The sequence below is a fragment of the Canis aureus genome, chromosome 26 (assembly GCF_053574225.1).
Source record: "Canis aureus isolate CA01 chromosome 26, VMU_Caureus_v.1.0, whole genome shotgun sequence".
Lineage (NCBI taxonomy): Eukaryota > Metazoa > Chordata > Mammalia > Carnivora > Canidae > Canis > Canis aureus.
Window position 1 is genome coordinate 48,109,651 of NC_135636.1, and position 23,260 is coordinate 48,132,910.

Here is a 23,260-nt window from a genome sequence, read left to right on the forward strand (position 1 = left end):
GCCAACAACCTCTTCCCACCACTGCCCTCCCCCCCCCGCCACTCCCAGTCCCAACAGAGTGGTTAGCTACCTGGCACCACCCAGGAAGCTTAAGGAAACACCCATCAATGCCCCAGGAGCCCCACCATAGAGCCCCAAACCACCCACCAGCCTCGTCAGCTGACTACCTCCAACGTGTGCACCTGGAAGTCACTTCCTCCTCCAGGGAGCCTTCCAGGAACCACCCACCACCACCCCTGCCTCCCAGGCTCCCATGGCATCTCAGCTCCTATATCGGCCTGGCTCGCTGTACAGTAATCGAACGTCCAGCTGGCTGCCCTGTCCCTGATTTAGAAGCCTTGTGCCTGCAGAAGCCGCTCGGGAAGCGGGAGACCCATGCCAGGGCTGATTTGGGGACAAAATGAACAAAGGGTTGCCCCATCCAATTTCCTGGCTGAGCCTCTAGTCTGCATCCATCCTGCCCCATGCTGAGCAGGCTTCACGCACAAACCGTCTTCCAAGAGACCTATGGGTGACGTGACCGTTGCTGTTCAAGATGCATAAACTTTGGGGGAATAAGCTGATAAGGGGAGGAATTCAAAGCAGGGAATGTTTGAAAACAAAGCTCAGGGACCCAGGAGCAGCTCAGAAATGAGCAGGAGGCTTCCTGGGTGGGGTTGGTGGCACCTATACACCTGCTTACCTGTGCCAGGTGGCACCGTACCTGCCTCACAGGGCACATCCCCCCCACCCGCCAACTCCAGGACAAGCCCCTGCAGACCCATCTTCCGTGCCGCCGTCAGGGCAAGATCACCACTGCTGTTACCACAACACAATATAGTGTGGCTTCCCTGGGAACAGCCCCGGGCGGGGAAGTGACGTTCTAGGGCCAGTGGCGTACCTGCACTTGAGCCTTATTCTCGGACAGATGAGCAAATGGGGTCCCCCTGGAAAGGAACCGAGGCAGGACAGTCAGGCCAGGGGCAGGCCCAGCCCCAGGCGGAGAGTGCCCAGGTTTGGGGTGTCTGTGGGAGGTCACGGGGCCCTGAGACTCCTGAGACGCAGGCTGTCTGGCAGGGAGGGGTCCCCAAGGGAGCTGCCACACTTGCTGCAGGCCTAACGAGGCTGTGTTTACCCAGCCGGGCATCCCCAGGGGCCCATGCAGGTGGCTGGGTAGATGGGGCGGGGACTTTTCTGTGGCTCCAGGTGTCTGGGAATCAGGGCCAGGATCTTAACCCTCTGTCTGGGCACAAAGTCCCAGGTGCTGCCCACGGGGCTGTCTCCCTGCCCCCGGTGGCAGCAAGGATCCCTCACGCTGGAACTTGCGCCACGGCCCCAGCCCGCTGGGCGAGCGGTGTCCTCAGTGACCACACCCAGGGGCAGGCAGCAGAAGGGCCAGCTCCACCCGTCTGGCAGAGTGGGGCTCAGAGGGCGAGAAGGCCCACCCCGGGCACGGGCCACCCGGCTCGCATCTTCTCCCTTGCCCCAGCATGTGAGGTGGCACAGGGGGCCGGGGCTCTTCGCACCGCCGCTGACAAGCTGCGCGGCTTCAGGCCAACACGCCCACCTGTCTGGGCCCCGGTTTCTCCCCCGTGGGATGGGGTTTCCGGGCTGCCGTGAGCCGGGGAGGCACACCCTCGGCACAGCCACCTGGGGGACAGGCACAGCAGACACACGGGTGAGCCCTGGCCGGAGCAGCGGCGCCCAGTGCCCTCCGGATGCCTGCTGAGCCTCGGGCCGGGGGACCCAGCGGAGGCTCCTCGCCCTGGCCACCTGCTGACCGCCCCGCCGCGCCGCAGCCTGATGTGGGGGGACACGCCCGAACCTGCCGGGGACCCGGCTCGACCCGGCTCAGCCCTGCAGGCTCTGGGCACTGCCACCAACCCCGGGCGGCCATCCCCAGACCTGGGAGGCCACCCCCGGTGCCACCCTCCCTGCTGTCGCTGTCCTCCCAGGCTCAGAGGTGTGCTCGGGCCACGGCCCTGGGGCCACCCCTGTGCCAGCTTCTCCCTGCAAATCCCAGCCTGCCCTTCAGACAGCCTGCTCCTGCCAGGCGAAGTCACACAGCGCCCGTGTGGGGGCAGAAACCACTCGGGGGTGAGCTGCGCCCCCACCTCGGTCCACCGGCTGCAGGGCGCCGAGCGGCAGTGCACAGTGCAGCGCCCAGGGTGCAGGGAGCCGGGGGCCCAGCGCTCAGAGCTGCAGAAAGGCAGGCCTCCCCTCCCCCGCCGGGCCCCCACTTTGTGGAGTCTTGAGGGGCAATTTCTGGGGCAACTTCTGGGGCTTCCAGGATGCAGGTGAAGCTCACCATTCCAGTAAGATACCAAAACGCAGTATTCACAGCAAGGACGCTCCCAGCCCAGCGTTTGCCTCACCTGCCTGGACCCGTCGTCACTTCCTCCTTCAGGGTTTGGCCTAAGAGGCTCATCCTGACCAAACTCGGCCCCCTGGCGTTCTCGGGGGGCGGGGACGGACGGGCGGGTGAGGGACGGAGGGACGAGCGACCGAGGGGACGGAGGAGCCTGCACCGTCCCGGCCCACAGTGCTCGGCCTCTCGCCCCCGCAGCCTCCGGGGAGCGGCCCGATCGGGGCCCCTCTCGCAACGAGTGGCAACGGGAGCCCCCTTTCATGGGTGGAGTGGCCAGGCCCCCTGGGGCTGGAGGGCCTTTCCGGGGTGACCTGCGGTGTCCAAAACACTGTGCGTCCCCGGCCCAGATGCCTGCGGGCCGTTGAGAAGAGGGAAGGGCCACCTCCCGCCCGTCTGGGCCAAGGCGGCAAGACTCCGGGCACCTTGCCCTCCGCCCGTCCCCCGAGCACCCTGACCCGGGGCTCCCCGTGCCGACGGGAGGGGCAGGGCACTTACCGAGGAGAGGGCGTCTTCCCTCCTCCTGCCCTGGCTGTGCCGGCCAATGAAGGAGCGCGCAGACAGCTTGTAGTGGCTCAGCAGGCACGTGATCACCACCACCATCACCATCACCACCACCACGATGATGGTGATCTCAACAAACTCCAGCTCTGCTGCAAGACCGGGGGAGACGCGTGAGCCTTGGGGGACCCCGAAGCAGGCCACGGGCTCAGGGCCCAGCCCTTGTGAGCGCTCGCTCACCCTCCCTGCACACCCAACGCTCACACCCAACGCTCATCACTGACACACAACGCTCACACACACCGATGCTCACACTACAACACTCACACATCCCAATGCTCACATTCTAGTACTCCCTTCCCAACACTCACACACACGAGTGCTCACACCCCAATGCTCACACCCCAACGCTCACACTGCAACACTCACACAACCCAATACTCATCAAGATACAAACTCCAACACTCACACCCCAACACTCACACACACCTGTGCTCACACCCCAACACTCACACCCCAACGCTCACACTGCAACACTCACACAACCCAATACTCACACCCCAACACTCATCAAGAGAGAAACTCCAACACTCACACCCCAACACTCACACACACCAGTGCTCACACCCCAATGCTCACACCCCAACGCTCATACTGTAACACTCACACACCCCAACACTCACACCCCAACACTCATCAAGACACAAACTCCAACACTCACACCTCAACAGTCATACCTTGATGCTCACACATACACACAGCCCAACGTTCACACACCCAACACTCACACTCCAACACACACCCCAACACTCACCACAGACACACACCCCAATGCTCACACATGCAACACTCACATCCCAACACACCCCAATGCTCACACCAACACTCACACACCCCAACACTCACCACAGACACACACCCTAACACTCACACCCCAACACCCACAACACACACAACCCAATGCTCACACACCACATTCACACTTACCACAGACACACACCCCAACATTCATACCCCCACATTCACACCCCAATACTCACACACAGACACACACCTTCCCCCAAATACAAATAAACACAGATAACACACAAACATAACCACAGATACCCCCCAACATATTTATCACGAACACACCGCACCCCCCAACAGGATAGGAATGTGTGAGGATGCCCCCCCCCAGCTCTCAGGAGAGAAGCCTCAGAAAAACCACATTCCGGGTGCCTGCAGATGCTGCCATTCTCTTTTCTTTTCTTTCTTTTTTCTTTTTTTTTTTGATGTTGTTTTGTTTTTCCCCTCGAAGGCGGAAAAACCCTCAAGTGCTGGAAAAGGAAGAAGGTTATTTTGATCCTGCCAGAGCCGGGGCGGTTTCTGCTGACTCGAGCGGGTCCGTGTCGAGGCGGCTCGGCAGCTGCCCGCGGCCGGTGCCAGCAGAGCCCCCAGCCATGGGCGAGGTGCCAGCGCCCAGGGCCGCCGGGGACCCGGGGGGTGACGGGGCAGACGGGGCAGCGGTCGGCAGCACTGGGGCCCGGCCCCACCGGCCTTGCCCAGCCCACAGCTGCCCACGGGGGGCAGCGCCCCCCACCTCCCGCTGCTAACGAGCAATTAGCTGAGGGCTCCCCAGGGCACAGGTTCAAGCTCAAGGCCACGGATTCAGGCTTCTTCCTCCAAGAGACCGCGGCTGGAGGGGTGGGGGGGGAGCAACAGGCTGCACGTGGTGTGGCCTCAAGGGCTCTGGGCCCTCACGCTGGACCACCCAAACTCCACCCGGGCGAAAGCCAGCCTTTCCTGCCTCAGTTTCCCTATGGCTTCCAGCAGGAAAGCAACGCATCCTAGGTGGGAAGATTACTGTTTGCAAAACGGTGGAAGCTTCTCCACACCGAACCCCCCGACACTCACACTTCAACTTCCTCTCCGAAGCCCTGGCCAGCCCATCCCGGCACACCAGCGCCCCAGGATGCCCGCCCGCTCGTGCCACGTTCTGTGTGCCCGGCTGGACCGGTGTTTACTGATTACGCCTCTAATACCTACGGCTCTTAGGAAGTCGGGTGAGCCTCCCCACCGGGCGACATGGGACGACCTCTGGGCACACTGGCGGCTGTCGCACCTGGGGGCCCTTGGGCATCTACTGGGTGGGGGCTGCTACAGCGCGGGGGATGCCCCACGACAGGCAGTGACGGGTCCACAGCGCCAGGGCTGAGCGTACATTCGGGCCCTTTCATCATTCTATCTCACGGGCCAGGAGAGCAAGGTCCAGAGGTCGAGTGACAGACTCAGCCCAAGGGCCCTACGTGCCGGCTCCTCCCAGTCAGCCATGTGCTGGCCGCCCTCCTCTGCACCCAGGAATTCAACCTGGAGCTTGGGCCTTGGCTCTGGTTCCCAGGTGGGAGTGCGACCCACCTTGCCCCAGAGGGCCCCGGAGGGCGGACGAACCGGCCGGGGACTTCGGTGAGACTTCATGAGTGCTGAGAGCGCTGGGCCCTGCCCAGCAGGAGACGGATCACCAGGCCTGGACCCACAGGAGGGACACCCCCACCTTCCTGCCAGGAGGGCGGGCAGCAAGGCCTGGGTTAGGCCTCAGACCCAGCGACCGTGGCCACACCTCCTGCCTCCCCAGACAGTTTGCTCCGGGGCCTTGGCGGCCTGTTCTGACTCCCCAGGGCCCGGCCCTGCCTGTTAGGGCCCAGGATAAAGCCGCCCATTCAGGGGACACACAGGCTTGCTTTGTGCAACCCCCACGCCCTCCCTCCTCAGAGGGGCCTACGATTCCCCTCCCCGGCCCTGTGCACTCTTCACCCCAACCGGGACCAGGGCCTGTCGCCCTGGTCGGTGGGTTCCCCTCTGCCCCCTCCGGCTGCTGTCTCGGGCCCTGCCCACACCAGCCCGGAGGAAGGAGGTGCCTGGAGGAAGGAGGTGCACAGCCGGCTGTCTTTGTCCTTGTCCCTGGCCGGGTGGGGCAGCGAGACAGCAGCTGTGGCAGGACGGCAAGGGGGCAGTGGGAGAGGCCCCAGCGGGTGTAACAAGCTCTCCACCGCTCTCCTGACCCCACCAGGCCGGACCAACAGGGCAGGAGAACACGTTTCTGTGAGAGAATCACCCCCAGAAATGAGCATGGCATCCTAAAAGCACTACTGTGACCACCCCAGGGCCCTGGGCCATAACCCGGGACGGCCAGGACCCAGGAAATCCACACGGGTGACGGGAGGGAGAACCTCTCAGAGGAAGAGACGCTACGACTGATGTCTGGGCTGCACTTGGGAAGCCCAAGGCCTGGGTGTAGGACCAGAAGAGCAGGGAGGCCCCCGAGGGTTCCTGGGCCAGCTCCGTGTGACCCTGGACCTCACTGCCGGGGCCCCCACAGCCTCCCCACGGGAAAGGAGGCAGAGGGCACCTGGTGGCAGAGCTGCGTGTGGATGACGTGCTCGGCACTCGGGAGCACTCCCTCAGTGACCACGATTACTGGGGGGCTCCCAGCACTCCAGGACGGCAAAACAAGGGAAGCCCAAGCCCCTATGCCGACCAAGAGAAGGTTAAGCTGGCCGTGCTGGGTACTCCAGGCCAGGCCCGGCCCGGCCCGGCCCCGGCATGGGTGGGTGGAGGCACTGAGGGTCCAGAAGCCTCCGGCCAGCAGCTGGTTCACACCAACCCACAAGGCAGAGCACACCTCTGGGTGTTCTGGCCTCGGCCGTGGGGCGAGGGGGTTGTGGTCCTGCCGACAGCACCTCCGTGCGCTCTCATTCAGGGGGCTGCTTCCAGAAGAATCCACCTTTGGGGGCCGAACACACCTTCTCCAGGAAATGTGCCAGGAAACCACCTGCTAGAGAGGGGGCAGACGGCAGGTGCATCCACAGCGCCCCCCACCACCCACGGGAACAGAGCTGAGGGGGGCTGCCTTCCTTCTACAGGCTGGTGCTGACTGCTGGGCCCTGGCGGGCGGCCTGGGCCTGTGCACTCCGACTCCTCTCTCCTGGGTCCAGGCAGGATTGTGAACTGAGCATGAGCCCCCTACCCCCGGACAGGCACGACTCCTTGGAACCCCAACTGCCCGAGGCAGCCGGCCCCGTGCTGTCACACCTCCCGATCTCTCCAGAACCCAGAAACCACCCGTGAAGCTCGCTGGCCTTTCGCTGGCAACACATGCAAGAGTTTTAAAAGCACTGGGCGGCCCAAGCCTGCAGGGAGGGTGGCCTGCGGGTTTCCAGCCACGAGACGGGCCCAAGTCGCTCAGCTGCTAAGGGCAGATATGGGGCCACCCTGATGCTGTCTCTGTTTCTTCACTCCGACAGACGCCCCTGCACCCGGACATAGGCCAGGTGCCCAGCACGGTGCACGCAGAACGGGTCCTATCACTGCCCGCCCTCCCCCTTCCCTGCCTTCAAGTCTCCCGTGACCACAGGAGTCACAGCCAAGGCCCGCTCACAGACGGAGTGGGACCGAGCAAGAGGGGTGGGCGGGCTGGTCAACAGTCCCTGGAGCCGTTACTATGATCCCAGCAGCGACGACATCCACGCGGAGCCCGCTGCCTAGGAGCGTCTAGGAGGTGGGGGCCGCCCCCTCTGCCATTTTGCAGATGAGCACACTGAGGTGCAGGGAGAAGGCACCAGCCCACGCGCCTAGAGAGAGCAGGGCCGGGACTTCGGCCCAGAGCCTCCCTGAGGGTCTTGCTGCACTAAATCCTTAGTGCAATAAAGCACTTAAAGCAATCCTTAGTGTCCCCTCCCCACGTCCCGAGCACCTGCGAGGAAGGCTGGTGCTGCCTCCCTGCATCTGCCAGCTACAAGCTGTGTGACCCCAGGCACGCGGACCTCCGAGAGCCCCAGTTACAACCTGGCGTGGTGGACGTGAAGCAAACGTTGGAGCTCAGAGTGGGCAGGACACAGCGGGCTCCCCTGTCGCCATGTCTCACATGTCACCGACACCCCTCAGTCAGGCCGATGCTCTAGAAACACTGTTTGCCTGGGGCTGGCGTGCCCAACTGGCCTCTGCCCAGGGGTCGGGGGTTTGGAGTCAGGTGTGTCCAGCGTGGTCACCTTGGGTGGCAGCCAGACCCAAGGTCACGAGGGACTCGGGGCGCCTGTCCTGCTCCTGCTCCAAGGGCCTGGCTACAACAGGAGCCTCCGGGAGAAGAACACTTTGTTCCGGGCGCCGGGTCTGCTCGCCGTGGGGAGGGCGGGGAGCGGCTCTGCCATTTTTCTTCCTAATTTCCCCCTTGGGGTGGGTGATAGATGCAGCAGGCTCTCGGGGGTGGCCAAGCCCATCTTCCACATGCAAAGTAAGGTCACTCTAATTTAATTTAGCGTCTTCTTTCCTGGTGAATAATTTCAAATTAACAGGCTCGTCTGCCTCCTCGGAGTGGCCTGACCCTCCCTTTTGTCTTCTCCTCCAGAGACGGACACAGTCACTTTGAGATGTTTGCACGCCCATCGCGGGTCCTCTCCCAGCCCGCCTGACACTGGGGAGGCAGCGTGCGCCCACCGCCCCCTAAATGCCAGGTGCGGCCCGCACGCTCACCGGCATCGCCTCAGTGGATCCTCACCGTCCTTCTGTAAAGCAGGTGCCAACATGCCCACGGCCCGCACCTGCTCTACGGCCCAGGAAAAGTGAGGCTGACAGAGGAGATGGCTGGCCAGAGGCCACACAACGCCGAGGCCCAGGGCCACCCCCGCAGCCCGTGCTTTCTGGGCCAGGCTCAGCCAGCTAACCACACCCGGCGGGCCTGAGCACTGCGGCTCCAGGTCAGGAGCAGCCCGGGTTCCAGCAAAGGGCTCGCGTGGAATGGAACTGGTCACCAGGCTGGGTCAGGACTGCTGGGAGCATCACCTGCCATGCGGTCCCTGTGGGCAGGATTTGTGGCAGGTGGTACCCCCCTCCCCCTCCCCTGCCCCTAAAGTGGAGAAATATCACAGGAGGGTCAGGAAGGCCATCCCAGGCACTCGGCGGAGCTCTGGGCACGGAGCAGAGATCCTAACGGCTCCCATCTCTTCCGCTGCTACCTGCGCGCCAAGCGCGGTGGGGGGGGCCAAGGCAGGACAGGACTCCCCCTCTAATTCCCACAACAGCCCCCGGCGGGGAGGGAGCATCGGCCGCGCCACAGGCCAGCAGCCGAGTCGGAGCGCAGTCCTGGGCCCAGGCCGAGCCCGGTTCTCCTCCTCCCTGTGGTGGAACCCCAGCAACTGGGGAGGCCGGGACGCCCTCTCACACAATATGGGTTTTCAGTGAAGACTCAATTAAAATTAAATTAAAGTGAAATACAATCGAGGCTGTAAAAGGAAGCCCATGGCATCAAAAACCGTTCCCGAACTCTCAACCAGATGCGTGACACGGCAAGAACGGACGGAGTTGTTCTTGTGGCTCGGGGATAGGAAGGCGTGAAATAGGACCTGGAGGATTTCGAGGGGATACGAGATCCATGGTTTCCACCGGCGACCACGGGGCGGGGGTTGCTGAGGCCTCTGCGGTTTGGAGCTGGCTGGCGTTCCTGGTTCCTGATCCCGTTAGTGAAGGTAAAGACGCGACTGTCTGGCATCCAAGGCTGTGGCCCCCCTGTTCTCGGTGACAGAGCCTCGACCGGATGGAAGCTCGGGAGCCTGGGCGCAAAGCCCGGCTCAGCCACTTCCCAGCCGGCCTGGGGAGGGGGCCGGGCGGACCTGGGCCGACACGCGCTCTTCCCTCTGCATTCTCACAATGCGTGAGAACCACACGCATCCCGTACAGGTACTCTAAGGGAGTGTGACTGTCACTAAGTTTTCGATTAATCATCGGAGTAGCAGTTGGGTGCTGGAGCTCATTTCTCTTTCCTCAGCTGGAGAGCTGGGCCAGAGTCCACCTGGCTCCCGCCAGCCCCCAGGAGGTTTCCAGACCAGACGACCCCCCGCCGCCCGCCCCCCTTGTGTCTGCTCCCAGCGGAGGGGCAGCCAGTTTGCTTCCTGGTTAACAAGCAGCCCATGCAGGCGGCCCTGTCTGGCCTCCCGGCCGCACACCAAGGAATTAGGAATTGGCACTGTCTGAAATTTATGAAAATCTAATCTTGTTAGACCTGCCTGGATGAGACCCACTGGGGCGGGCTTCATTGTCATTCAGCAGAGCCCCGGCCTGCCTGGGGTTCCAGCCACATCATTACGGCCCCCCCTCCCCCCACCCTGCATTTGAATAAGAACCCAGCTCCCTCCCCACCTAGGATGTCAAATAAAATTGAACCAGACGTCAAAGGAATAACTTTCTGATCACTCCTGGTGCCGTTTCAAACACCCCCAACGGCACATTTATTTCTTAGGGTAAGACCATTTATAGGGGAAAGAAAAAAAAATGAATCTGTCTTTCTTTTGAGGTTTGAGAGGTGGGCAGCAAATCTAGGCCAGTATTCTCATTTTTAAAAACAGACCGAACCGCTTACTAAGTGCCTACTCGGTGCCAAGCACGCAGTTGGGTGTCTGGCACCCGCTACCTGAACATGTAAGCCCTGCGATACTGTCTGGTGTTGTCTGGTGGCCTCAAGAAAAAAGTCACATGCTGGCTAGCGAGGGGGTGAGGACTGAGGCTCCCTGCCCTGCCGGTCACGGTAAAATCCCAGGGTACACGTTAAGAACGTGTTTGGTCCAAAGGCCCCTGGGTTCGAGTACCAGCCTTGCCACATACTGTGACCCTAGGCCTATCACTCAGAGATAAAGAGAGGGGTAGCCTCGTCCCTCCTTCCCATGGCTGCGGTGAGAATCACCTCAGCTAATTTGGAGCCAGGAAGGAATCCCTGGGACCAGGACCTGCAAGCCCAGCGCAGTGCCTGCCCCGTCTCCTCACACACACCTGGCCTGGGGCACCCTGAATCCATAGCGGCTGTGGGTCAACCAGGTGGGTGTCCTCCCTGGGTGTCCCCCACCCCCACCCCGCCAGCCACCAGCGCTGTAGCTACTGGACGGTACAAACTGGAAACACTTCCGTAGAGTCAAACTCACAAGCTCTCAAAACTTTCAAGTGTGAACACTTGACCTGGCATGTCAGCTTCCGGGCACGGATCTCCACGTGCATTTCTGCTGGGCCTCTCCCTCGCACTCACAGGGCTGTAATCACGGGTTCTGTAAAAGGACCAAGCACAGCCCCACCTCAGGGCCTTTGCATGTGCCCTCCCTTCTGCCTGGGATGATCTTTCCCCCATGCACATGCCTGCCCCCTCCCTTACCTTTCAGCCTCTGTTGCAACGTCCCTTCCTCAGGGGAAGGGTGCTCTGCCCCAAGCCCCAGGACCCTATGTCCTGTGCCTGCTTTCCTTTCCCCAAAGCACTCCTCTGGAATGCTATTTGTGACCTCTGTAACCATTTACTTCCTGCCTCTCCCTACTAGAAGGTCAGTGGCACCGGAGGTGACTCTGCTTCTCCTATGTCCCCGGCACCTTCCCGTGATAGCACACATGAGGAATATGCTGAATAGATGATCACGTTTGTTCTCGTGTGCACAGATGCGTGTCAAGAAGGCCCACTGCAGGTTTGCGCAGAAGGGCAAAAAAATCACCGGGAACCACCTAAACGGCCCCCAGAGGGGCCGACACAACCCAGGAAGCCACAGCCAGCACATCTGTATGTATTGGCACCAAAGACGCCCGGATGAGAGAAAGAGGAGAAGCCACCAGCTAGGACAAGTCTGTTTTTGTTTAAAAGATAAGAAACATAGATATTTTAAAATAAAAGTAAATCGGAGCCCCTGGGTGGCTCAGTCAGTCAAGCATCTGCCTTGGCTTCAGGTCATGATCTCAGGGTCTTGGGATCAAGTCAGGCTCCCTGCTCAGTGGGAGGGTCTGCTTGTCCCTCTCCCCCTCTGCCTGCCACTCCCCCTGCTTGTATGCTCTCTGAGTGTCTCTCTGTCAAGTACATAGAATCTTTAAAATAAAAGTGACTTTTGGGATGCACACCTATGGGTGACTATCTGTGTCTTCACAGACCGGGGACCAGCAGGCCACCTGCAAAATGAAACGGACTGGCATGGTGACCCTGGGAAGGACCCACAGAGGGGGCGAGGGGGGAGTCTAGAGCTGAGCCTTGCACGCCCATCCTGAGACACAGTTGGCCAGAGGGCAGCCAGAAGGTGAGAGTCGGTGGGGGACAGCTGCGTGTTCCGGAGCCTGGTGGGGGTGGCGGTGGGGGTGGGGGTGATGGCAGGGGGACATGCCCGGCAGGGAAGTGTGTGCAGGTGCACATATGACCAGGGAGGGAGGGAGCCAGTCAGCCGGGTGGGGGAAGGCCGGAGGTAGCCTCCAGGCCGAGGGAATGGTGTCAGCCTGGACCATCTCTTGTCTCAACAATACACGTGCCAAAAGGACACTGGTCCCTGGAGTGGCCACCAGTTCCGTCCACATACCCCGCTGTGGGTACGTCTCCTTTTCACTGGGAAGGCATCTTGTCCTAGTTTGTGAAGGATCACTCAGGTGAGGGGACAAAGTGCTTCTCCACTTTGAGCAGCAGCTCAAAGCAGCAGAACTGCGAGGAACTTCACCTGTTTCTGGGGCTTCGCCCCACGCATCCCTGGGTCACCTTTTGGGGGTTGCCTTGGAGAGGCTGCAGCTGCCCAACGGGCGAGCCCAGGGCTGAGAGCAGGGGAACAGGCCGTGAGCTGAGAACCCCAGGGACAGCAGAACCTCCTGACCCGCGGCTCCTTCACTCAGAAAAGACAAAGCCGTGCCTTTTATCTTCCTTTGCTATTAACCAAATGGAAAGAACTAATGAGATTTTTTTTTCTATTGTCACTGACATCGAACATCTTTAAACACCCACTGTCAGCAAAATATCAATCACCGTTCGAGAGTTATTGGCAGAATGGAGTGGATTCACGGGGAGAGACCCGTTTCTGCCACTGGACATGTTGGAGGTGCCAGGGAAAGTTATTTAAAATAAATCAAACGCGTCTTGTTAATTGAGGAGAACAGGAAACAAATGGGGAGCGGGTCGCACGGGTGAGTGAGTCTGTGTGCCGGTGGTTGTGCTGCTGGCCATAATCTTCTCGGAGGGCATTTTGGCAATACCCATCAAAATTAAAAATGCGAGCTACCCTGCAACCCAGCAATTTTAACTTCCAGGATCGAGTCCAACGGAAACATTCACAGAAACCCTGAAAGCATATATGTATGAGGTTATCTCTGCAGGGTATTTTTTTTTTAAAGGTAAATAATCAGAGAGCACCTAAATCCCCCTAAACAAACCCCGGTACATCACATTATGGAATGCAATGGGGCCATTCAAAATACACCTCAATCGACCAGAAGGTTTCTCAACCTTGGCATTATGACGTCTTGAGCTGGATAATTCTCTGCCGTGGGGGCCGTTCTGGGCATCGGAGCATCCCTGGCCCGCACCCGCTGGATGCCAGTCACACCATCACCTCTAAGTTGTCACAACTAAAAATGTCTCCAGACATCACCCGATGTCCCCTGGGGGTGGGGGGTGGGAGGCAGAGCACCCCTGGCTGAGGACTACTGGTCTAGGTCTGATGTTGGAGGGACGTTCACAATTATTCTCGAGCAGGAATAACGAAACTGGAACAGCGCATATAATGCGGACCCATTTTCATTGCAAAAATGAGGATAATCATCAAATTGTCAACAGGACTACTTCTGGAGGAGGAAGACTATGCTTTTTTTTTACTCTCTGTGTCCGTATATTGTTGGCATTTTTATGGCAAACGTTGACCGTTCTAATTCTTAAAATCTTCACACACAACAACAATTCAGGCACGTGCGTGCCTGTGGGTGTGTGTTGCCGAGAGAGGCTGACAAGGCCACTCACGCCTGCCCTCGCCACTTGGGAGGCACCGTGTGCTCCTTGAAAACCAGCAGATGTTTCTCTCAATTACCAATTTTCAAGAGCCTGGTGTTTCCTGACGGGAGCCGGGACGGCAGCCCCAGGAGAGGGGAAGTGAGCCCAGAAGTGACCCAGGCTCCCTCTCCAAGCCTCTCGGACAAAACCGTCCGGGAGCGGCAATGCGGGTGCGTATTTAGCCACTTGTCACGGGCGCTTCTGTCACCCCGGCCGCGTGCCGGGGGCCCCGTTGGACGCGGCCGCCGCGCTGACCCAGGGCCTGGGCAGGGAGGTGGCCTGATGACCAAGGTCAAGCCCAGGTCTGGCCGCCCCAGGGCGACTTCCACATCCTACCACGATGCCGCTAGCCCAGGCCACGGTCACGCGGGACTCCGGCTCCGAGGACAGAGCATCCCCCTGACTGGCTTCTCTCCCTGGCGTCCGGGCCACCGCGGTTCTCAGGCAGCAAAGAAACTAGAGGCCACGCACCAAGTAGCCGGGTAGCCCCGGGTGTGGACCTAGACACCACACACACGTCTCTGGGCTCTTTCCTCCCCCTTCAGCCCCCTCACCGCCATATGGGGCCTCATTCCTGGAACCAACCTGGGGGTTGAATTCCCCAGAATACTGGCCCCCGTGGTGCCAGGCTCCCGGTGAACCCTGCAGGAGACCGCTGCCGCAGGGGCTGTTCCTAACCCAAGAGCCTGTGGAGCAGGCGGGGCTCAGTGGCCTCCCCAAATCCCCTGGGTCAGAAGGGGCCTCCTCGGGCCACGGACCGGATGTCTCCCCCCAACCCTATGTCCATGCTTTCACTCCCTGTATTTGGAGGTGGGTCTTTCAGGACGTAAGGAAGGTTACGGGGAGTCGTAAGGGTGGGGCCCTGGGTTTATAGGATTAGTGTCCTCATAAGAGACAGCGGAGGGGATCCCTGGGTGGCTCAGTGGTTTGGCGCCTGCCTTTGACCCAGAGCGCGATCCTGGGGTCCCGGGATCGAGTCCCGTGTTGGGCTCCCTGCATGGAGCCTGCTTCTCCCTCGGCCTGTGTCTCTGTTTCTCTCTCTGTCTCTCACTCTGTGTCTCTCATGAATAAATAAAATCTTTAAAAAAAATAAAAAAAGAAGAGACAGCAGAGAGCTCAGCTCCTCTCCCTCCCACTCACATGGGGGAGGCGGCCACCCGCCCACCAGGAAGAGCACTCTCCCCATCAACTGAACTTGGTGACCCCTTGAACTTGGACTTTGAGCCTCCAGAACAGAAAGAGAAGAAATTTCTGTTCTTTAGGCCCCTGGACTATGGCTATTTTGTTAGAGCGACTCCGGCCGACTAGGACACCTTGACCACCTAGAGGAGCCGAGTGCAGGGAACTCAGCCACCAGTTGTGCAGGCGCCTGTCCAAGGTGGGGGTAAGGACCTAGGGAGGGAGACACAGTCCCACATGCACCCCCTTCAGGACAGGACGGCCCGCAGCCGGGCCTCGGTCTCCAGGCACGACAGCAGGGGCTTCTCCCATTCGTTCACTCGAGCAGCACACACTCCCCTGCCCCCACCATGTGCCAGGGCCACCTGGAGCCGAGGTTCTCCAGGGCCGCAGGCATCTCAAATCCCACCGTGATGTGTCCTTTCTGAGGCAGAACAATTTGATTCTGTGCTCCCCGAAACCTGGCTGGATCTGTATGTGGGACAGATGGACGCAGACCCAGAAAGCCCTTCTAAGTGAAGGCCTGCCAGGAGGGCACACACCTGCTGTGCTTCCTGCCCCTTCCAGAGGCTCTCCGGGGTGGCCCTGGTCTTATGTCCTCCTATTTTAAGGACGAGGGATCTGAGGCTGGGAGAGACAGAGCCACATGCCCAGTGCACACAGGTTTGTGTGACAGGGCCCGGGACACTGAAGCCTGGTGTCCTAACTACTCTTCCCCTGTCGGAGCCAACAAGAGAGTCAGTACGACAGCCACAACCTCAAACCGCCACCTCCTGGCAGCCCCGCCGCCCTTCACTCCCTCCGGCATCTGGTCATCTCTGAGAAGGGGCAGCTCGACGGCAGAGGCCTGAGACCAGCAGAAGCCAGGCTGGCCTTGGAAGGTCACTAACTTGCTGGTTGCAGGAGAGACCCTGGCACGGGACGAGGCATTCCTTGACGCCAGATTGTTTTGAAGCCTCGCAGGGGAGGTTCGAGGAAACAAGGCTGGACCCGCAGACAGTGGGCCACTGCATGGACCACCTGGCTGGGCAGGGCCTGAGCCTGGGAGGCGCTCAGGTGGGGAGTGACGTCACCCCTGCAGGGCCACCCCACCCCACTCCCCCCGCCCCCTGCCCCAAGCAGGTGAGACAGAAAGTCAGTCCCTGCTTCTCCCCGAGGGTCCGGGAGTCTGGGTGTCTGGGGGTGTCTGTGTGTCTGCCTCCCACCTATGATCATCTGTGTGCTTGTGTCTCAGGATGTTGTCTCTGTTTCTGGGTGTTTCCTGCCTGTGTGTGTGTGTGTGTGTGTGTGTGTGTGTGCACGAGAGACAGAGAGAGACAGAGAGAGAGAGAGGCTGACCGTGGTCTAAATCTGCTGAATCTTTCCCCGTGACTCTGAACGAGCTCTTACTCTTTTTCAGACGACAGTTGAAACACATTCCCAGCGGGCAGTTACGAGCCTCCCAGACGCCTCTTCCGGTCCCCGCCCCACAGGCAAGGCTATCTCAGCCTTCAGCAGCGTTTCCTTTTGAAACAGCATCTTCCAGAAGCAGAAAACCCCAATGGCTGGGAAGACCGAGGTCCTGAGCAACTGCTCTCTGAAGGAGGAGCTCAGGGAGGTGCTCCTTTTCTGCACTCCGAGATGGGGACGTGGCAAGGCCGTGGGAGGCCAGGCGCCCGGCTCTGGATTCGAATCCAGACGCGGCCACATCCTGTACATGTGACCTCAGGCAGTCACTTGGCCCACTTTCCTTAGTTTCCCCGTCATAAGGATGGATCAGTAATGTGTAGCGGCCCAGGACAGCTGGCATTAGCTGAGCTAGGAGAGGTCCACTAGTTCTCTCAGCGCTGGCCAGCACCCAGCAAGGGCCTCACAAATGGGGGCCATCATTCGATTAAAAAGCAGGCGACTCACCTGACCGGGCAGGGCATGAGGGGTACAAAGATGTCAGTGCTCGTTTATTAAATGATCTGGAGTGGCTGACACTGAGCACGTAAATTCAATTTGCATGATGACAGCTAGTGTGGAGACAGGGAGAGGAGAAACAACAAGAGAAATCCACTGGGGGACACACATACGTGGGAGCCCAGACACCCAAGGGGGGTGGCTGGCTGGGGTCCTGCCCTCGCAGGGCAGCGCTGGGGGACACCCAGGAGTCATCCCTCAAGACCAAAGGGTTTGCCTACATGTCCTCCTCATATCCCCGCTTCCTCCATGGCACATGGACTCCCCTCCCCAGTCTATTCTGCACCCAGCAGCCAGAACAATTTTTAAAAACATGGATTGAATCACTGACTCACGCTCAGATTAAAACCCTACGAGGCCTGCTCAACCTCTTCTCTGTACCTCCCACCTCCTTCCCTCGTTCACCACACTCCAGCCATACTGGCGTCTTCCCTGTTCCCACCCCAGGACCTTTGCACTTGTGGTCTTGTCCCGGGATCTTCGCACAGCCTTCCGCATTACCACGTCAGGGAGGCCTCCCAGCTGCCCCATCCCAAATACGCTGCACCTCTGACCTCTGCATCCCCTGATGGCCTGTGTCGGCCACGAGGGGCAACGCAGTGTACTGACAAAGGCCTGGATTTTCCTGGCTCGTCTTGTTCTGGCTCTCTGTGCCTCTGCTTCTTTATCTGCACCATGGGGCGAAGGACAGCCCCATGTCACAGGCCTGTTGGAGGATCGCAAGATACCCAGAGAGCTCATGGCTCGAAGGGAAGCACTGTGTGAGGGTCGGCGGCTAGAAGTGCCTAGCTCCTTTATTACAGCATCTGTCTATCTGTTGCCGATTTCAACTCACCAGCAAGGGAGCCCGTGAGAAGGCCCCTGCCGACCCCAGTCTTACTGCATCCCTGGTGGCTAACGCCGGCCTGGCACAGGGCATGGCCCACAGTGACCACCTGAAGCAGGAAGGCATTCATGTCCAAGGCTGTCCTGCAGGAGTCTCGCAGCTCTCCCCCGAGGCCGGAGGACACAGGGGAGTTGATGGAAAGGGAAGGATCTTTCACAAAACTAAACACACAACCACCGGATGACCCGGCTGCACTCCTGGGCTTCGATCCCAAAGAAATGAAGACTCACTTTTGCACGAAGATCAGTGCGTGACTGTTCACAGCCCCAACCTGGAGGCACCCCAGGTGCTCTTCAACAGGTGAATGCTTAAACTCACCATGGTGCGTCCACCTCCCAGAAGGCTATTTGCAAGGAAAAGGAGCAAACTGTTGGTACACAAAACCACCTGGATGCATCGTCAGAGAATCGAGTGAAGAAAGGTCGCATGCTGTATGGCTCCATTTATGTAACACTTTCAAAGTCACAAAATTATAGAGACAAACAGACGACAGGTTGCCACCAGGGGTTACAGAGGCAGCGGGTGGGAGGTGGATGTGGCCACAAAGGGAGGGGCGAGGGGGTCCTCCTGATGGGACTGTTTTGTGTCTGGACGGGGGGGGGGGGGCTTGCACAAACCTCCACATGTGATAAAACTGCGCAGAGCTAAACGCATGCAAGCACACGCACACATGTACCCACAAATACACACTCGCTCCGATGTGCGCACGTCAGCTGGGGACATCTGAGGGAGGTCGATGGGTTGTACCAAATGTTGGTCTGCAGGCTGTGGCACTGTACTATAGCGGCGTAAGTCATCACCACCGGGGGAGGCTGTGTGCTGTGGACACGAGCTCTCTATTATTTCTTGCAAATGCTGCAAATCTATAATTGTATCAAAACAAAAAAAGTTCTTTTTTTAAAAGGGAAAAGTATGGGGGCGTCCTGTCTCTTGGGGCTGTAGCATTGGGTCGCCCTGGCAGAGGGCAAGGCCGGCAGCCCCAAGTGATGATCCCCGGGGCACAGCCCAGGCCTGGCACTAGGAGGGTGCTCTGCGGCAGTGGGGCGGCGGGGGGGGGGGGGGGGGCAGGAGCCGAAACAGAAGCCGCCTCCCCTCTCCTGCTCACAGCATCTGCCATCTGGCTGCTGCAGCCAGCCAAATGAAACCATCTCTCGGCTGTCATCTTTCAACTTGCAGGTCTGGCTCCCAGGTTTGAGGATTACGTTCGAAACATGCCATTTAAAATTTAGAAATGAAGAAAGAAGAATTTAAGTAACCTCTAGGCGCCGGCTGCTAGCGGCTTCCCCCTAGCAAAGGGCAAGGAAGTGCTGGCTTCTCTCCCAAGGCAGGGACAGCAGCTTGGGTTCCCCCAACATAAAGTATCACTGCACCCCCCAAACGATCAAATGTCCCCAATACAAGGTCTCAGCGGGTCACTGGTGTCCCCGAGGTAAAGTATCATGGTAAAGTGTCACCGTACAGCCAGCGACCGTGACTGCTGCAGGGACCGTGACTCAGGCCCAGCCACAGGGACCTTCCAATGACATGGGCATCTCTGAAGATACCTGAGTGTCCTCCTTCCAAAGACGCTCACCTGTCTGCTCAGGAACCCTGAACCGAGGCTGCAGCTGGTCCTGCAAGGAATGTGGGTCCCTCCACATGAGATGAGGCCATATCAGCCCTGTGCTAGCTCAGCAGAAGCCAACCTCTGGCCCCATGGGGCTCCTGCCACCTGGGGGGACCCAAAGCTGGGCCGGCAACCATGCAAATGAGCACCCACAGCTCCCCATGCTATGCAGAGAACATAGGAGGGTGGTGAGCCGAGTAATCAGGGAGGACGGTCCCTTGGATGGGCGTCAGGACCACCTGCCTGAGACCTGACAGGTGAGGACAGCTGGGGGAAGACGGCACGGAGCTGAACGGCTGACCTGTGCAAATGCCCCGAGGTGGGAACGTGTGTCACCTTCAAGGACAAGAAACACAGATGGAATGCGGGTCTGATGAGGGGTGAGCTGCTGGGGGCCTGGCAGACGCATGTAAGACCCCCGGGCGCTGGCTGTGTGCACAGAGGCAGCACGGAAAATGCGAGTTTGAAGACGATTCGGGTACCACTCTCCACGCGATGGTGCAAACGAGCCCACGTGTCAGAGCTGTCATGGGAGCCCCGCGTCCCCCATGTCCAACAGACCAAGTCAATGTCTTGCAGGGGTGCATCCACGACATGCACCTCTGTCGGGCTTTCACTCCTTTAGCAGACAAACCGCTTGTTCAAGTAAACTCTTAGCCGACGTCCCAGATGTAAAAACAAATGCTGGAACCTAATATTTAACTGATTATGGTGCAAAAGACGAAGAGGGTGGACACTCGACACCTGGAGTGGTTCAGAGACACCCCCACCTCACCCCCCGACCCCCGCCTGGACGCCTGAATGCGCCGAGGGGAAGGAGCAAGCCTCCTGGACGGGAGAGCCCCAGCGTGGGTCGCATGCAGGAAGGGTGGACCGGAGAAGAGAAAGTCACCCTGGCAAAGCGGGGAGCCGGCACCGGCCTCCCGGTCTTCGGGGCACAGGCCGGCCACAGTGGTGTGCATGGTCAGGGTCGGGGGGAGGCACCACCACAGAGGCTGAGCGCCAGGGCCTGCCCGTCCTCGCAAGGTGGTTCTAGCATGTAGCGTGGAGCCGGGCTCTCTTCCCACCGTAAACCCCAGGAGCCCGGACGGATGAGTGGACTGAATGACTCCTGCCCATCAGACAGGCCGGCGGGGAGGGTTTCAGCTGCTGGGCTCCACGGGGCTCCGAGAAGAGCTTCTGGTGCGTTCATCATTCAAGGTTCCCAACCAGCCACTGTGGGGACTCCTGTCATCACCTGCATTTGACAGACAAAGAGACACCAGGCCTCCCCGCACCCGTTCAGCTACCTCAAGGGCAGACCCTCCAGGTTAGAGCCATGGTTCTTACTGGGGACATTTTTGCCCACGAGGGACATCTGGCAGCGCCCGGAGACGTCTGTGGTCGTTCCAGCTGGAAGGGGTCCTCCTGGCATCTAGTGGGACCAGGGATGCTGTTAAACATCCCACAGTGCCTGGGACACCCCACGGGCAAGAATGATCCCGCCCAGATGTCGACAGTGCTGAGGCTGAGGAGCCGTGGATGAAGTAGGCAGCAGGCGACCCCAAAAAGCACAGTGCCTGGCGCACAGTGGCTGCCCAAGAAGCGCCGCCAGGCACCAAGAGAGTCCTAATTAGGCCCCTGTACGGAGACAGCAGCAAAGACTTAAATCACACATGATCGGTTTGAAGAAAAATAAAACAACTCAGTCTAAAAACTGGATTTGAAAGCACAGAATTCAGGGAAAGGCACCGACTGTACATTTCTGAGGGCCGGAGCCGCCATAGCCAGCCTGATCACAGAAGCATCGCCTGCGCCAGGCACACAGTAGGTGCTTAACGAAGGCGTATGAAGAGAGTACGAGCGAGCGGGCAGGAACAGCAGCCGCTGTTTACAGGCCCGTCTCTGGAGGCAGGAGAAGGATGCCAAGCATCTGTGGGGTTCAGGTCAATGAGAAAAGAGGGGAGAAGGATTTCTGAAATGGGAGTGTCCACCTGTAGGAAAACCAGGCTTTGCGACAACCTCCAGCTTCTGCCTTCTGTGCAAAGGGCGGTCACCATCTGAGAGCCCGTTCTCCCAAGCCCATGGGAGGCCTGGAGCTCGGGGGCCTCTGAATGATAAAGATGTGCCCCCTGACCGGCTGGGGAACTCTGCAGGGCTATCTTCACCGCCGGCTCTCTAGCTACAAGGCTTCCCCACAGCCCTGCGCCCGGGAGCCCCCACCACGTTCACCAGCTCATGGGCCAGTGGGACACACTCCATCCATTCGAGGTGAACAACCACAGGGGATTACGAGACACTGTAGCCTCCAGAAGTCCTCACTGCCATGGGGATCTCCCAAGACCCCCCCACACACACACGCACAAACCAGCAACCTGCCCAAGACCATGAGGGCACCTGGACCCCAGCATGGGTCTCCTTCCTGCCAGGGCAATAAAGGGCCCTGATCCCCTAGACCCTCACTCTTATAATCTGCAGGTGAAAATGAGAGAGGTGGTCCAGGGTCTTCCCATCCTGAGCCACGATGACAAGGATACAATCTGCTCCCAGGTGGTCCCAGCAACGAGAAGCAAAAAGGCCCTCCCAGACCTTTCACCTTTTTTAAAAAAAATTATTTATTCATGAGACAGAGAGAGAGACAGAGAGACAGAGACATAGGCAGAGGGAGAAGCAGGCTCCATGCAGGGAGCCTGACGTGGGACTCGATCCCGGGTCTCCAGGATCACGCCCTGGGCTGAAGGCAGCACTAAACCAGAGCCACTAGGGCTGCCCACACCTTTTTTTTTTCCCAAAGAAATTTTATTCTCAGATAACTAGATTTACATACGTCATAAGAAATCGTACAGGAAGATCTCCAACAACTGAGCACCCCAGTTTCCCAATGGTAGCATCTTGCAAAATGGTGCCACTTGTGTCTGTTCCAGAAACTTCCACACTGTGCACTCAATTGCTGTTTTATAGACCAGGGGACGGAAGCCTGGGCAGCCCCTCCTCCAGGACCACAGCCAGAGGAGCTGCGCCCCTCTCAACTCCCCTCCCCGAGATTGTCCGCCCCCGAGCTTCCCGCTGTTTGCATCCCACCCCTCAAGTCTTGGGCATGTGTTAGCCCTCGAGGACCTTTGGGATCATGACCCCCTGCATTACATGCACCCCCTGGCTCACTGAAGTGACCCTGTCTCTCCTCCTCCTCCCTGGCATCACCAGCATCTGCAACCACATCCTCTGTCTGTTCCCCACTAGGGTCTGAGCTCCGGGAGCGCAAGCATCTCCAGTGCCCCCAGCTCCTCCAGTAGGAAAACAGGAGCTCTGCTATCTGAGTGATGAACAGGTAATGGCTCTTCCCCATGCAGGGCCCATATCCCTGTTTATGCAGCTACAATGAGCTGGAGATTACGACAGCTGTGCTCGGGGATGAAGGCTCGAGCAGAATCTGGACAGGTCGAGTCATTTCTGGGCCTTGCCTCCAAGGCAGGGCCCCACCTCCACCATCAAGTCACCACGTGGCTTCAGGCAAGCTGCTTTTCTCCCAGCCTCGGTGTTCTCATCTCTAAAATGGGGGGAGGGGGGATGACTCCCAAATTCCCTTGCAAACCAAAGCACAAGCTCCCCACTGACTAGGGACCCAGGTCCTGGGTCTTCCTGGAGCATCAGGGGAGCCAGCTGCTTGCCCGGGGGGTGTGGGGGTGGGGGTGCGGAATGTCTCTAAGTCCAGCCACCAACTGCCCCCCTGACAAATGATGGGAAACAGAACGCCTCGGCCAATAGCCCCCCACATTTGGAAGACGAGAGGAAAGGACCCACCGATGAGGTGAAGCACAAGGTGCTCTGACTGGCTGGGGCCCCCAACTTCTCCCTGTTTAAAATTAAAAAACAAAACAAAACACACATCCTTGCAAGAGCACCCATGACCTATGGAGAGCCCACGGTCCCAGTCCCAGCCGCCAGCAGAAACGAACTCATCCTGGAGGAAAGAAAGTTCAACTGACGAACTATAAATATTTCTGCTAAATGCTGCCGGGAGTGGGGCTT

General features: G+C 59.3%; 1 protein-coding gene across 10 annotated transcripts in view; it reads right to left on the bottom strand.

Annotated features, from left to right (window-relative positions):
• The window catches only part of PMEPA1 (prostate transmembrane protein, androgen induced 1), a 56,325-nt gene that overhangs the window by 6,675 nt on the left and 26,390 nt on the right, over nt 1-23,260 (bottom strand). For 6 of the 10 annotated variants that reach the window (XM_077873699.1, XM_077873700.1, XM_077873702.1 and 3 more), the window contains exon 2: nt 2,843-2,997. In XM_077873699.1, coding sequence (XP_077729825.1) covers nt 2,843-2,997 — 155 coding nt within the window. Of the gene's footprint in view, nt 1-2,842; nt 2,998-7,669; nt 7,933-10,791; nt 10,880-23,260 lie in introns of those variants that run through there. The other 4 variants (XM_077873701.1, XM_077873706.1, XM_077873703.1 and 1 more) reach the window with 3 other exon arrangements.